The sequence below is a fragment of the Heloderma suspectum genome, chromosome 5, assembly GCF_057233095.1.
Source record: "Heloderma suspectum isolate Gila_16-S chromosome 5, 16-S_ref, whole genome shotgun sequence".
NCBI lineage: Eukaryota > Metazoa > Chordata > Lepidosauria > Squamata > Helodermatidae > Heloderma > Heloderma suspectum.
In genome coordinates this window covers 93,718,028-93,735,048 of record NC_139462.1, presented here as the reverse complement: position 1 = coordinate 93,735,048, position 17,021 = coordinate 93,718,028, and the positions used below count along the sequence as shown (strand labels likewise).

Here is a 17,021-nt window from a genome sequence, read left to right as displayed (position 1 = left end):
ACACATGCTTCCAAAGCCTAAAGAGGGCTACTGACATCTGAGATATTATACATCAGGTCTAATGGCCTATTTGGGGATGGAAGGCTTCTTTTATTTAACATCTAAGCACCCTAAATTCAATGGATGTTTCTAGGGATGGTACAGGCACCTGATTCAGTCCGAGAACCCGGAGGACCTGCTCCTGCCCGCACCCTTGAGCCCTGCTCGCTGAGCCCCTGCCCCTGCTCACCCCCTGCCTGCACTCAACGAATGGTCTGCACTCATCCCAGCAGCCTTGTCGAGCTTTGTGGTTGCCATTTTCTGCGAAATAAAATGGCAATAGCAAAAATGAGCAAATCTGCGCACATGCGAAAATGCTAATTTTTGAGGATGAACGTATTCGCATATCTGAAAATGTGCATTTTGCAAATGCACATATTTGCGTATGCACAACAATGCATATTTTATGAAAAAAGCAGTTTTGTACACACACAAATGTGTGACTTCGCAAAAATGTGCATTTCACACATGAGAATATGTGCATTCACAAAAATGTGCATTTTCGTGCATACAAAAACATGCACATTTTTGAGATCACCATTTTATTTTTGTTAGAAATGGTGACTGCAGAGCTCAACGAGGTCACTGGGGTGAGTGCAGACTGCTCAATGAGAGTGGGAGGGGCTCGAGCACAGTCCAGGGACTGGCGAGTGGGGGCAGGGGCTGTGCAGGATTCCAAAGAACCCAGACGGTGGTGAGTTCACACATCCATAGATGTTTCATCTTCAGGTGCTTTAATCCAGCTCTATTTTTCAAGGCTAAATTTTGTCATTCTTTTTCAAAGAGATTTCAGAAATATATTAACGAATATGACACAGACCATTAGAATTCCTAATTCTTATACATTTTGTTATTCTTCATTTGATGAAACTTTTAATAACTGTTTTGAAAGCTTGTCTCAATTGTTTGCTATAGACTGAATATTTAGCCATCTGTTATGATTTTATCTGCCAGCAGGATTCTGAGTGTATTCTTTAAGTTTTTGTTTTGGCTTTATTTTTGTATTTTTCAAGTTTCCTTCCTCTTTCTTCTTATTAAAATATCTGAAAATACCTGCCTCTCCAGATTTCCTTTACATAAAAGAACCAGATATTTATTTTCCTTTGGCTTTTGAATTCCAGCAAAGAGGCACTAGTTCATTGGTCACAGGGCAACTGCTTATTTGTCTGCTGGATTTTAAAGGCTCATGCCCAAAGAAATGCCCAGTAAAATTCCAATATTAATTAACTATAACTGGCGGGCATGGTGGTGGTGTATTTAGAAAGGCAACAAGAAATGTTCCCTATTTCCTTGAAACAGCAGAGGCAGGAAAAATATTGTTGATATGCAAGCAAGGTTAACACCATTGTTCATTGTCTTGGATAGATCAGGATTAGTAAAAAGTAAGGATGTTCTGAAAATCTGCCAAGTTTGATTTCCAATATGGTAGTTCCACTGAAGAAAACACGTATCCTGGACTTTGCTGATATATGTGATTCTATCCAATTTAATTTCTACAGGAGGAAAAAAAAATGCAGCTGAATGCACCAAGTCTGGTGCATGTTTCTCAGGGGGGGGGGGATATGGTTGGGTCCACAATGTAAGGGCATCTCTGGACTGAAAACTGTCACTTTCTCCACTGCTTTTCATAGCTGTTGTGTCTGAGACCAGATAACGCAGAACACTTTGCTTAATATTGTACAAAGGTTGTTAAAGTGCTTCAGTAAAACTGAAATCTCAGCCCTGACATCGCTCAGATTGTGGGGCGATGCCATCTGCACAAACAGGTTTATGTACAGAGGTGACTGCGGCAACTTTCACAATAATGGCAATTCAAAATAAGGCTTCTGTGACCACAAAAATAAGGGGGGCGCGACTCCCACATGGAGGTGCTGGTTCTGCTTGCTTGTAGATTGGGGAGGCGGCAATGGTGGAGAAGCAGAAGAAGACTGGTGAACTAGACCATGCTGTCAATGACATAGAAATTTAGAAAGAAGCTTTGGGTTGTTGTTTTTTTTAAAGCTGGCTGGCGAGAAGCAAGTTTGGAGACCTGCTCTTTCTTTGGGGGAATAATGACTACTTTCAGCCTGGATAGCTCAATAATTTTCTTTGGCTTAACTTAAAAAAAAGGTAAAGGTGTCCCCAACCAGTTGTGTCCAACTCTAGGGTGTGGTGCTCACCTCCATTTCTAAGCCGAAGAGCCAGCGCTGTCTGAAGACGCTTCCATGGTCAGGTGGCCAGCATGACTGAACACCAAGGTGCACAGAACGCTGTTACTTTTCCTGCTGAAGCAGTACCTATTTATCTACTTGCAATTTCTTGCTTTCAAACTGCTAGGTTGGCAGAAGCTGGGACTGAAGATGAGAGCTCACTCTGTCATGCAGCACTCGGGTCTCCAACTGCTTTCCTGCTGACCTTCCGGTCTGCAATTCAGAGTCTTAACCACTAAGCCACCGCGGCCTCAGCCACCGGGGCCTCTGGCTTAACTTTTGTTATTGTTGTTCAGTCGTTCAGTCGTGTCCGACTCTTCATGACCCCATGGACCATAGCACGCCAGGCCTTCCTGTCCTGCGCTGTCTCCCGGAGCGTGCTCAAGTTCATATTCATTGCATCCGTGATGCTATCTAGCCATCTCATCCTCTGCCGTCCCCTTCTCCTTTTGCCTTCAGTCTTTCCCAGCATCAGGGTCTTTTCCAGGGAGTTTTCTCTTCGCGTTAGGTGGCCAAAATATTGGAGCTTCAGCTTCAGTATCTGTCCTTCCAATGAGCACTCAGGGTTGATTTCCTTTAGGATGGACTGATTTGACCTCCTTGCAGTCCAGGGGACTCATAAGAGTCTTCTCCAGCACCACAGTTCGAAAGCATCAATTCTTCGGCGCTCAGCCTTCCTTATAGTCCAGCTCTCACAGCCATACATTACTACTGGGAAAACCATAGCTTTGATTAGACGGACCTTTGTCGGCAAGGTGATGTCTCTGCTTCTTACTATGCTGTCTAGGTTGGCCATAGCTTTCCTCCCAAGGAGCAAGCGTCTTTTAATTTCAGGGCTACAGTCACCATCTGCGGTGATCTTGGAGCCCAAGAAAGTAAAATCTGTCACTGCTTCCATTTCTTCCCCTTCGATATGCCAGGAAGTGATGGGGCCAGATGCCATGATCTTCGTTTTTTTAATGCTGAGTTTCAAACCAGCTTTTGCACTCTCCTCTTTCACCCTCAACAAGAGGCTCTTTAGATCCTCTTCGCTTTCTGCCATTAGGGTGGTATCGTCTGCATATCGGAGGTTGTTGATAATTCTCCCAGCAATCTTAATTCCGACCTCTGATTCATCCAACCCGGCATTTCTCATGATGTACTCTGCATATAAGTTAAATAAGCAGGGTGACAATATGCAGCCTTGTCGTACTCCTTTCCCAATTTTGAACCAATCGGTTGTTCCATATCTGGTTCTTACTGTTGCTTCTTGACCCTTGTACAGGTTTCTCAGGAGACAGGTAAGGTGGTCTGGTACTCCCATCACTTTAAGAATTTGCCACAGTTTGTTGTGATCCACACAATCAAAGGCTTTAGCGTAGTCAATGAAGCAGAAATAGACGTTTTTCTGGAATTCTCTTGCTTTCTCCATGATGCAGCGAATGTTGGCGATTTGATCTCTAGTTCCTCTGCCTCTTCGAAACCCAGCTTGTACTTCCGGTAGTTCTCGGTTCGCATACTGCTGAAGCCTAGCTTGTAGGATTTTGAGCATTACCTTGCTGGCATGTGAAATGAGCGCAATTGTGCGGTAGTTGGAACACTCTTTGGCGTTGCCCTTCTTTGGAATTGGAATGTAAACTGACCTTTTCCAGTCTTGCGGCCACTGTTGAGTGTTCCAAATTTGTTGGCATATTGAATGCAGCACTTTAACAGCATCATCTTTTAGGATTTTAAATAGCTCAGCTGGAATACTGTCATCTCCGCTAGCTTTGTTGTTACTAATGCTTCCTAAGGCCCACTTGACTTCACTCTCTAGGATGTCCGGCTCAAGTTCAGTGACCGCACTATCATGGCTATCAGGGACATTCAGATCTTTCCTGTATAGTTCTTCTGTGTATTCTTGCCAACTCTTCTTAATCTCATCTGCTTCTGTTAGGTTCCTGCCTTCTTTGTCCTTTATCATGCCCGTCTTTGCACAAAACGTTCCCTTGAGATCTCCAATTTTCTTGAAGAGATCTCTAGTCTTTCCCATTCTGTTGTTTTCCTCCATTTCTTTGCATTGTTCATTTAAGAAGGCCTTCTTGTCTCTCCTTGCAGTTCTCTGGAACTCTGCATTCAGTTGGTATATCTTCCCCTTTCTCCCTTGCTTTTCGCTTCCCTACTTTCCTCAGCTACTTGTAAAGCCTCATCAGACAGCCACTTGGCTTTCTTGCATTTCTTTTTCTTTGGGATGGATTTCATTGCTGCCTCCTGAACAATGTTACGGACCTCCGTCCATAGTTCCTCAGGCACTCTGTCTATCAGGTCTAATCCCTGAAATCTATTCCTCACCTCCACTGTATATTCATCAGGGATATGATTTAGGTCATACCTGAACGGTTTAGTGGTTTTCCCGACGTTCTTCAATTTAAGCCGAAATTTTGCAAGAAGCAGCTCATGATCTGAGCCACAGTCAGCTCCAGGTCTTGTTTTTACTGACTGTATGGAGCTTCTCCATCTTTGGCTGCAAAGGACATAATCAATCTGATTTCGATATTGACCATCTGGTGACATCCATGTGTAGAGTCGCCTCTTGTGCTGTTGGAAAAGAGTGTTTGCTATGATCAGCATGTTCTCTTGGCAAAACTCTATTAGCTTTTGTCCTGCTTCATTTTGTACACCAAGGCCATGCCTGCCTGTTATCCCGGTGATTTCTTGACTTCCTACTTTAGCATTCCAATCCCCTATGATGAAGAGGACATCTTTTTTTGGTGTTAGTTCTAGAAGGTGTTGTAGGTCTTCATAGAACCGATCAACCTCAGCTTCTTCGGCCTCAGTGGTTGGGGCATAGACTTGAATTACTGTGATGTTGAATGGTTTGCCTTGGATTCGTACTGAGATCATTCTATCATTTTTAAGATTGTACCCCAGTACTGCTTTCCCCACCCTTTTGTTGACTATGAGTGCTACTCCATTTCTTCTAAGGGATTCTTGCCCACAATAGTAGATATGATGGTCACCTGAATTAAATTCGCCCATGCCTGTCCATTTTAGTTCGCTGATTCCCAAGATGTCGATGTTCAATCTTGCCATCTCATGTTTGACCACCTCCAGCTTACCTTGATTCATTGATCTGACATTCCAGGTTCCTAAACAATATTGTTCTTTACAGCATCAGATTTTCTTTTCACCACCAGACACATCCACAGCTGAGTGTCCTTTCGGGTTTGGCCCAGCCGCTTCCCTCTTTCTGGCGCTACTTGGAAATACCCTCTGCTCTTCCCCAGTAGCATATTGGACACCTTCCGACCTGAGGGGCTCATCTTCCGGCGTCCTATCTTTTAGCCTTGTGATACGTTCCATGGGGTTTTCTTGGCAAGAATACTGGAGTGGGTTGCCATTTCCTTCTCCAGTGGACCACATTTTGTCAGAACTCTCTGCCACCATGACCTGTCCATCTTGGGTGGCCCTGCACAGCATAGCTTATGGCTTCACTGAGTTACGCAAGCCCCTTCGCCACAACAAGGCAGTGATCCATGAAGGGGCTGGCTTAACTTACACATTTGTAAATACAGATGCCACGAAGTGGCGTACATCTCTGGTACTCTCTCGTCATAAGAAAACTGATTGTCACTGGAACTTCTTACCAGTTGAGGAAATGAAGGGCATGAAACAGTATTCTTAAAAATTTTTCCACATCGTTTCCCATTATCTAACATTTAAAGTGGTTTTGTACATTACTTGATTGAGGTGGTAGGACTTTGGACTGTGCCACTTCGAACTTCAGAAAGTGTATTGCTTTTTTAATTGCCTATTAAATATTCCCAGCATGTAGAAAACTAGCACAATCAGGGTGAAATGTTTAGCGTAGCCCTTTCCTAGTGTGTTAGTTGTAGCACCGTGCGGAAAATTTTGCCCACTTTTTTTCGACCATTCTCATTCAATTTGATAGAAGAGAAATTGCTTTCAAAAAGAAATTCTGTGGTGAAGAAATTTCGGAGAAATTCTAATGGGTTGGGATTGGGTTTCTTGGGCTTACCTTACTTAGGAGATGGCTGAGGAGTGAGCACAAGTGTCCTGTTTTACATTGTAAAATCATCTGTCTGGCCACCTGTAGCCTCCTCTGCTTCCTACACTTCAATTAAAGCCCAGTTGAAGGCACCATGAGGTAATTCCTCCCATAGGGCTTTTGCAGACCAGGCCATGCAGGTAGCCTGGGAGGTTAGCTGTGATTAGGTAAGCTCAAAAACACCACAGACTTAAACTATAAAACATCCTGAATGAGGCAGAACAATGGAAGCTCCTTTATGGCAGAGAAAACTTTCAGGACATTGGAGGACAGATTTTGGCAGAGCACTAACTCTACCTCATCCCTGGAGCTGGATACAACACTGCCACCACCTTCACTGTGGTGGATGCAAACTGGGGGCCAGCCTGCCAAGGCAGTTGATGCTGTTGCAGCACAAAAAGCCCAGACTCCTTTATGACAAAAGAAAGAAGCTGTGCTACAAGCCTTGCCAATGGGGAGCCCTACTTGGAAGAAATCGTTGAGAATTTCTCCTGCCCCTCGGAGAAATTAGGTGAAATTGTCTCCCAAATTTCTCTGCCCACAACTTGGTGGAGAATTTCAAGAGGCCATTTGCACACAGCTCTAATTAGTTTACTAAAGTCATAGATTATTATTTTTTACATGGGTGAGCATTCAAAACATGGCACCTACCTGCAGTCTGAAGCCCAGTATTCTACCACTAGGGATGGACGGGTGTCCCCCGATTCAGGTTCTCTGGGCACCTCCTGAGCCCCCACCCTGCTCGCATGCCCCCAGACCCATGCCTGCAGGCATGGCTTGGGGCAGCAGGCAAGCGGGAGTCCGCTGCACTCCCAGACCTGATTGGGTGCCTGCACCAACCCCATCTACCACTCAGTCTATGAAATGCGTAGAATAGCCCCTGCTTAATTATGCTTAACAGTTATATTCTACTATTATATTTTCCAAGTCACATAAGAATGTAGAAAATCTTAAAGTGTGAAAGCCTGAAAGGCTGTTAGCTTCATAGACAGAGTTATAGTACTTGGAGCCACAAGAAATAATATCATTGGACTGGATCACTGGATCAGCAGCCCCTTGTTTCCTGCACATTGCAATATAATGTGTAAATCAAGTGGAAGCTAAATCAATATTAAATGTAAGCACTGCTACCAAGGAGGGATGAAGAAATCTGTCATTTTCAGGTTTGCTCAGTTTCTCGTTGTTCCAGCCTTAAGTTTGTTTCATCTGATTCCTGCATCACTCTGTCATTTTTGTAAGTCCACATAAAGATTTGTACACGTTTTCAAGAACACTTATTTGAATAAATGAGCTTTTGTGCACAACAGTGACAAATAAATGCATTTTTTGCAAGCAGTTTTCCCTAATATAATGTGTTTTTGTTGTTTTCACTAATATACACAGTTTTGTTCACACTTTCCTCTAATATACACATTTTTGTAGGAATGTTTTGATTGGAGAACTGCATTGCAAAATTCGGAAAGGTGAGAATATTGAAGTATAACTGTGTTTTAGTTTGTGTATTGGTTCAGGAAGTGTAAATTTGGAAACTTTGCATTAAAATGTGAACCAGCTGAATTTTCCTCCACCCCTACATTGAATACATACCAGTGCATCCAAAATAGTCTCTAGAAGTTTTAGTATTTATTTCATTTAGAATATTCGACATACCACTTCCTATTTTAAAAATCCTAAAGTGGTTTACTATACATGATAAAACAATACATCATTATAAAAGCACAACAACAATTAGACAAGTTAATGGCTGGAGAAACCCAGGGTACAAAAAGTAGGTTATATATAATCATCGAAACCATATGATCATCTATGCCATATGATCATCGGGGCCTGATGTATTTCCTGAGTGAATGTAGTATTCCACTGGGGAATATTTAACTTCAGGGAAAGTATTCTAGTACATGGACTAGACATCTAACAAGAAATAGGTTTTGACTTCAGCAGTTCAAGGTGAAGCTTCTATAAGATAAAATTCTTTAAATACATACCCTTAAGTCACAGAGAAATTAGAGCTGACATTTTGAGCACAGAGAACTATTGAGCATACTATTTAATGACAGCTTTTATGATTATGTGCAGGAGGGGGCATTACCTAGGTAAACCTTTCAAAATGGCAAAAGAACAATATATTATGAATGATGTCATATAAAACACAGCTGCTTTCGAAAAGTCTAATTCTACACTAAAAGAAAAATCTTTTCAACCTGAGAATATACTCTTAATTCATGACATTATATCTGTTGGGAAAGCCCTTGAATATACATTAGAAAAGACCACATAGTGATGGTCAACAAAGGTTCTTCCTCATTTAAAATAAACTATGACACACTTATATAAATCTTACAGATGTATCACCGTTGTTACAGTTTGCAATAGGAATAGACCAACCTATCAATTTTAGTTTCTCTTTTTTCCAGTCCTTAGTTTATTCCATCTATTTCCCACATCAGTTTGTGACTTTTTAAAAAGAAGAGTCCACATGAAAATTCATATGCATTTTTGTGTGCATTCCTCCTAATATACACAGTTTTGCCTAATATATATGCATTTCTTGCAAGCAGTTTTCCCTTATATACTGCTGTTTCATACATTTTTTTCACTAATATATGCATTTTTGTGCACACTTTCCCCTAACATGTGCATATTTGTATGCACTTTTTGTTCGGAAAATTGTATCTCAAAATACTGAAGCAGTGCGAATGCCGAAGGATAACTGCATTCCGGTTATTATTATACTGGTTCAGGAAGTGGGAATTTGGTAAGCCAGTATTAAAAATGTGAACTGACTAAAATTCTCCCCCATCCCTAGTTAGCAGTATGTAAAACAAATAATAATAATAATAATAATAATAATAATAATAATAATAAATGTCAATCTTAGAGACTTAGCATTACCACCTACCTGTGACTTTCAATCTGTCAGCTCCAATGACGATCTCTTCTTCATCAGCAGAGAACAGTACCCTCCCATCTTCACTTGAGCTCACTTCAAACCTTTTACACTGGGCTTCTACAGCATCAGCACCTAAAACAGAAAAAATAAAGTCTTAGGCCAGAACCCAAATAACCCTTTGCATGAGCTCAAGCTAGGGATGGTGTGGGTGCCCCATTCTGTCCAGGAATCCGGCAGAACCCCCCCTGCCTGTACCCCTGAGCCCCACTTGGCAAACTCTTGCCCCCTCTCACCCCCTGCCTGTGCTGTGCTTGGTGAGCGGCTCACACTCACCCTGGTGACCTCATTGAGCTCTGCGGTTGCCATTTCTAAAAAATAAAATGGCAGCTGCAAAAAAATAAAAAAAATTTGGCTATGTGTGAAATGCACATTTCTGAGGAAGTGCACATTTCTGTGCATAAGCAAATATGCACATATGCAAAATGTGCATTTTTGTGATCGCCATTTTATTTTTAAAAAAATGGTGACTGCGGAGCTCAGCGAGGCTGCTGGGGTGAGTGCAGGCTGCTCACTGAGTATAGGAGGGGCTTCAATGCTGTCTGGGGACTGGTGAGTAGGGGCAGGGGCTGAGCGGGTGCCCAGAGAACCTGGATGGGGGTGGGTTTGCACATCCCTAGCTCAAGCACTCCCACTCCCCACCCTGGAACATTTCAGCATTCATTTTCAAGAGCAGCTCTTCACTGCTTTGAAGGGTAGCTGCCCAACCTTGGGGAGGGGGCTTTGGAGATGATCACAAAGGGCTCTGGTACAAAGAGGTGATTGGGAAGCCCAGTATATGCATCAGCCTTCTCCACCATGGAACCCTCCTGATGTTTTGGACTAAAACTCCCAGCTTTCCTGACCATTGGCCATGCTGCCTGGGGCTGATGGGAGCTGAAGTCCAAAACAGTTGGTGGGAACAAGGTTGCAAAGCCCAATGAATGTGCAGGAGCCCTTTGGCATGGTTTGTTATGTCCCACCCTGTGTTTTAGAAGCAAATGTGCCAATTTAAAGCCTAACGGTTGTATTTCTCAGAGCCATTAAAGGTGAAATCCTCAAATAATTATTTTTTTCTGAACTAGTTTTACTGATGATTTGATTGGGGCACAGCAAGTCGATGAGCTGAGTCAGTGGCTACAAACTGGTGTGCTCACAGCTGCCGACTCAACTCACCGACTAGAGCAGGAGAAATTATCAGCCTGTGGTTTGAGGTTTGTTTGGTTACTTTGTGTCTCATTTCAAATAAATTTTTCGGTAATGTACCAATATTACATGCTTTAAGTGTCGTTCTTTCTTAGCTCTGGGAAGCTCTAGGAGATAAAATGCAAGCTGAGCCAGTGGTTTAAGCGGCTTCTTTTGAAAAACTATTCTGATTACAATACTGCTGCCCACAGCGTATTTGTTGAGTCAAAGAATGGTGAGTTGAAACAATTTCCTTGTTTATAAAGTACAGCCCTGCTTTCATGTAAATAATTTTTGATAAGATTATGGCAACAATTCCTAACAAGAATGTTTGTGTTTATTTGAAATAATGTTTTTGTACATGTATATATTAGGATAATAACTGAAAACTAGTGTGAATATAAATGCAACAAACATTGTGTGTGTATGTATGTGCATATGCATGCACACACAGGTGTGTGCCTGTGTGTGCATATATGTATGACTATAGATCTGAATATCTTAATATCTTTACAGTTATTATTTATCTGAAGAAGCAACTCATATGCGAAACAGGATTACACTGGATTCCTGTAAGACTTTTTGGATGGACTTTGAGATCCTTGAACTAATTAATTATATCTATCTATCTATCTATCTATCTATCTATCTATCTATCTCACAATAACAATATGAGTACAATTGTACATACATTGGAAGATAACAGGAGCATCTGTATCACAGGTGTGTGTGTGTGTCTGTCTATCTATCTATCTATCTATCTATCTATCTATCTATCTATCTGTGATACAGATGCTCCTGTTATCTTCCAATGTATGTACAATTGTAGTCATATTGTTTTCACATGTATAATTATTTAAATAGACCACTAACACCCACTATGTTCATTGTGTGTTCATATTGTTATAACATTATATTAGTATTACTTGACCTATTCACAGTTGTGTGCTTGTTCGTTGATTTCTAATTGGTTTTTGCAACTATGGCTCTTTTTTGTACTTAGTATAAGAACATAAGAAGAGCCATGCTGATGAGACCAAAGTCTATCTAATCCAGCATTCTGTTCACACAGTGGCCGAGAAGCTGTTGACACAAAACCCACAAGCAGGACATGAGTGCAACAGCACCCTCCCGCCCATGTTCCCCAGCTACTGGTGCACACAGGCATACTGCTTCTGATACTGGAGGTAGCATATAGCCATCAGGACTAGTAGCCATTGACAGCCTTATCCTTCATGAATTTGTCCAGTCCCATTTTAAAGCCATCCAAATTGGTGGCCATCACTACATCTTGTAGAAGTGAGTTCCAAAGTTGCAATTTACATGCAGCTCAGATTCCTCTCTGATACACAGTTCATTCTATCAGTTCCTGTTTTTATGACATATTGCATATGGCTCTTATTAATTTAGGGTGTAATCCCATGCATGTTTAGACAGAAAAAAGTCCTACAACTCCCAGCAACTCCATGTTGGGGAATGCTGGGGGTTGTGGGACTTCTTTTCTGTTTAAACATGCATAGGACTGTGTTCTTAATCATTAAGTGATTCCTATGAATGGTTCATCACACAAATGATCCTGATATTCTGAAATGCAGTGTCCATTGTATGGACAGATTACTTGCCAACATGGGCCTATAAATAGGCAGGAAATTTCCCCTTCTGTTTGTTATGATATTGTTTTAAAGTTTTTAACTTATTAGTCACCTTGGGGGCCCTTTCTAGGCTGAAAGGCAACTCATATAAAATTTAAGAAAAAATAATTTATCATTAATCTTTGTAAACCACTCTAGGAGCCTTTTTTGGCTGAACAGTGGGGGGAGCAGCAGGTAAATAAACAAAGTAAAATATGGTTGTTGTTTTTAAAAGTCCCATGTTAATAACATTCAAAAATGGAGAAACTGTCAGGTCTTCCATGTGAAGGTTGGAGAATTCTGAGGATGAGCAATTCTATTCATGTGTTTATTGGAGATATTTCTGTTGTACTTTTCTGAGCAGCTAATATGATAAAGACTTAAACTCCTCTAAATGGGAGCAAGTACAGTTGTTTTAAGTCTGGTGGGATGAGTTCCATATGCCTAGTCTCAGTTAATAATTTAGGGATGGGCGAACCACCCCAGATGCCACTCACCAGACCCCCACCACTTACCCACCCATTTGGCTCCCTAGCTGAGCTGGTGGGCGGTCTGTGGGTGCCTGACGTGCAGGTGCCTGACTCCTCAGCAACCCACCATTATGCATAAAATGGCAGCTCATTCTTTTACATAAAAGATGTTTTACATAAATGGCCTCCATAAAGCAGCCATTTAAACAAGTGTACAGGCGTGAATGATCTATTCATGCCTGTAATCTTGTGTAAATGGTCACTTTACGGGCACCATTTACATAAAACGTCATCTACATAAAACAACGAGCTGCCATTTTTTACACAAAATGGTGGGTCACTGAGGAGTCGGGCAGCCGCACACCTGCGGACTGCCCACCGGCTTGACCAGGGAGCTGAACATGGTGGGTAAGTGGTGGCAGTCCACAGACAGGAGTGCAGGAAGGCCCAGCAGTGGGTGGAGTCTGGTGGAACCCTCTTGCATTCCTGTGACATCCCTAGTGCCAATTTCCAAACCATCTTCAAGGACAATACAACCCATTGCAATAATCCAGGCAGGCTGTTACCCATCCCATTGAGGGCATTTAGGCCTACAAAGTCAGGGCCTGATCTAATAGCATTTCTACACAACAAAGCTGACCGTTATGGGGCCTGCAGTACTGTTAGGGATGGAATGGATGCTTGACTGGGTCCAAGACAAGAGACTGGGTCCAAGAGACCCCCCATGTCCCCAGACTGTGCCCACTGAGCCTCTGGCCTTGCTTGCCCTGCTCATGCCCTCCTGGATGTTCCCTACACTCACCCGGACCTGTCTGTGAGCGCTCACCATTTTGCCAAGCTTATTTTTCTGGGAAAAGGAGGTCATTAAAACAGTGCATATTTAAATGTGTGCAAATTATCACTGGGAAAGGCTGATCTATGGAATATTAGAGGCATAAATGGCCTATTTACACCTTTAATATTGCTTATATCAAGCTTTCCCAGCCCAAATGTGCGTGAATTTAAATATGCACATTTTTAATTACCTCCTTTCCCCCCATAAAAATAAGCTCAGCGAAATGGCGAGCACTTGCAGATGGGATCCAGGGTGACTGTGGGTGCTTCAGTAAGCTCATGGGGGCTTCAGCATGGATGCTTGAATGGGGACATTGCTTCAGTGGGCGCCCGTCGATACCGGACGGGGGTGAGTTAGTTCATCCCAAAATACTGTGGCTCAGTGATAGAACTTGATTTGGATGCAGAAGGTCCTAGATTCAATCTCTGGCATCTTCAGTTCAAAAAGGATCAGGTTATAGGTAACATGAAAGAGCTCTGCCTGAGACCCTGGAGAGATGCTGCCAGTCTGAATAAACAACAGTGGGCTAGATAGATAGACAAATAACTTCACCTGGCATAAGGCAGCATCCTATGTTCCATCTCCCCAGAGAGCTGAATCACCTACCAACAGGATCTCAAGCTATGGAAACCTTGAACAGGTGTCTGGAAGCAGCTTTCAAATGGATGAAGGAAAGCAATCTGAGAATTCATCCAAAGAAGAAGTTTTCATTGTGGCTGGGGAAATCAGCTGTTCTGGTTGGAGGTGTGATGGATGGCTTTGCGCTCCTCCTGAAAGGCCAAGTGCACAGCTTGAGGGTCGTAGTGGCGGTGTCAGTTACTAGGAGTGCCCTTTATCAACTTTGGCTGATTTGCCTGCTAGAGAAAAGTCCTTCTGGAGAAAATGGATTTTGCCAAAGTAATTCATGCTCTATTTACATCCAGATTAGGCTACTGCGATATGGTGTATGAGGGGCTGCCTTTGAAGTAGGGATGTCCAGATTTTGTGAAATCTGTCCCATGTGCATTTTGTGGATTGTGCGGTGTCATTTTTTTTTGGTATCTGTTCACAGATGGATTCGATTTTTTTTTTGTTATTCAGAAAAGTATGCAAATAATTCCTTAAGAGGGTTTGCAACAATTTACGTAATTTACATTAGTACGTAACATTTAGTGTATTGCCCCCATTCTGTTCAACTTTTCCCTGAGTATATTTTCCAGGATGGCGTATGTCTCAGCAGAAACATGCATATTTTCTTACAAATAAATCTGCGTAAATTTGGGATTTTTTTTTTTTAAAGATCCAAAAGTCCATGACTCTGTGCAGCCTGAGGAGGCCAGTCTGCAGTGGATTCCACAGGTTTGATTCTTAGAAATACAAACTCATTTTAGTCTGTCTCAAATTTCTCCAGCATCCCTACTTTGAAATTTGTTTGGAAGCTTCAGCTGGGCACAATGTGGCTGCCCAGTTGCTTATGGCACCTACTTGGGCCCTAAAATGGGCTGCAGAGGCCCCATAGATGAATGAGCATATGGGACATAGCCTTCTAGAAAGAACTGGGCACGTTCAGCCTTGAGAAGAGAAGACTGAAGGGAGATATGATAGCGCTCTTCAAGTACTTGAAAGGTTGCCACAGAGAGGAAGGCCAGGATCTCTTCTCCATCATCCCAGAGTGCAGGACACGGAATAATGGGCTCAAGTTAGAGGAAGCCAGATTCCGGCTGAACATCAGGAAAAACTTCCTGACTGTTAGAGCAATATGACAATGGAACCAATTCCCTAGGGAGGTGGTGGGCTCTCCCACACTGGAGGCATTCAAGATGAGGCTGGACAGCCACCTGTCAGGGATGCTTTGACTTAGATTCCTGCACTGAGCAGGGGGTTGGACTCGATAGCTTTATAGGCCCCTTCGAACCCTACTATTCTGTGATTCTCAGTCATGGCCCTGGCTTCATGAAACTTCCTCCCATGAGATGTATGACAACTCTGTTGTTGTGTTTAAAATGGCCTGAAATATCTTCTTGTTTCATTTGGCTTTTATTGCTGGTGCTGCTCTGGATTTTTTATATGGTTGCTGCTTTATTAGGTTAAATTATTTAGACTGCATCATGAGGAAAGATGACAAAATTGATTGCACACGAATGACTGTTTCACATGATATTATGCAATCCTTAACATTTTAAACATCTTTATTTGAAGTTGAAAGCTAACACATGTTTCAAGCATGTTACTGAAATAAAGTAAGAGAAACTTTAATTCAAAGCTGTAAGATGGTGCATTGGAAAAAAGAAGGTAAGACCATGGCACACAAACTGTGATTTCTTTCCACAGCTCTAATGTTCTGCATATGCCATTAATGAACTCAGGAATGGGTGGAAACATTCAAGAGTTTGTCTTCTTCATGCTCATTATGAGCCATGCCCACAATTTCTTCAAAGTGTGGGCCCAGCTCATAATGGGCTCATCCCAGCTTGTCCAATGCCCCTTCTCCCTGCTGTCAGCACTCTCTCTCTACAGTTAGTCCCCCTTTGCACAAACTGTACCTGTGTGAAGAGTGGAGGTCTGCTGATAAGGACTTTTGACAGCAATGGAGTCTTTGAATGCTTATGCAGACAATCCACTGCTGCCAGGGAGCCTGGGAAATGGAACCCCCGATTTCTCCTGGCTCATTCCCTTGAACCTGAGAGCCAGTGTGGTGTAGTGGCTAGAGTGTTGGACTAGGAGTCAAGAGATCAGGGTTCTAGTCCTCACTCAGCCATGGAAGCTCACTGGGTGACTTTGGGCCAGTCACAGACTCTCAGCCCAACCCACCTCACAGGGTTGTTGTTGTGAGGATCAAATGGAGGAGGAGGACTATGTACGCTGCCTTGGGTTCTTTAAGGAGGAAAAAAGGTGGGATATAAATGTAATAAATAAATAAACAAACAAATAAAACCTGCAGCCACTGGGAATTCCATTTCCCAGGCTTCCTGGTAGCAACAGTGGCTCAAGCAAGTGTCAAGGCTAGAGCATCCAGGCCTTAAAGAAGAGTCCATCAAGCTCTCCCCACCATCACTCTGTGCTGCTGCTCTCTCTTCAGGAGTGTCAGCCTTTGGAAAGCAGGGCAGAGGACTGGTGTGAGCTCCCCTGGTTGCATGAAATTATGAACCTGTAGAATTCTTAGAGAAAACATTAACAAGGAAACACATTCCTCCAAGAATTCTCCAAAACAGCTTGGGGAAACTGAGCTAACTATGAGGTGAGCACTGTGCAGCATGCCCATCACTAATTCTGTGCTAGTCCTTTTGAACTGTATGGACCACCAGGTTGGTTCAAGACACCTTGCCCATCTTGAATTAGGAGCACTGAAATAACAATGTCAATTTTTCAAATTAAAATCTCCTAAATTGGCCATCAGTATATGTTTCTTTTTTATGTGGTGCAAATTGGAGCACGTTTTGATCATTTTCCTGAAATGTAGTTTAGGAACAGAAGGCATAATTGTTTTTATTATATTTAATACTAGTTCCAGCTGAACATTTATTTTCTCTATCAAGATAGAGACTGACAGTTCCTCACCTCTCAATATAACCATTAATCTCCACAGTAATTGTTTTGCAAGTGTTTTACAATGTTACCAAGCTTCGTTTGAATTGATTTCCTAGATCTCTCTCAATTTAGATTTGCTGATTGCAAAGTAGGGCTGAAAGCAAAGTAATAGATAAGGGCATTTAGAATAATTTACTTTACAGCCCAATATA

General features: G+C 42.3%; 1 protein-coding gene across 1 annotated transcript in view; it reads right to left on the bottom strand.

Moving 5' to 3' along the window:
* SGCZ (sarcoglycan zeta) overlaps window positions 1-17,021 on the bottom strand; it is a 541,716-nt gene that overhangs the window by 69,480 nt on the left and 455,215 nt on the right. The window contains exon 6 of the mRNA XM_084856694.1: window positions 9,155-9,277. Coding sequence (XP_084712820.1) covers window positions 9,155-9,277 — 123 coding nt within the window. The remainder of the gene's footprint in view (window positions 1-9,154; window positions 9,278-17,021) is intronic.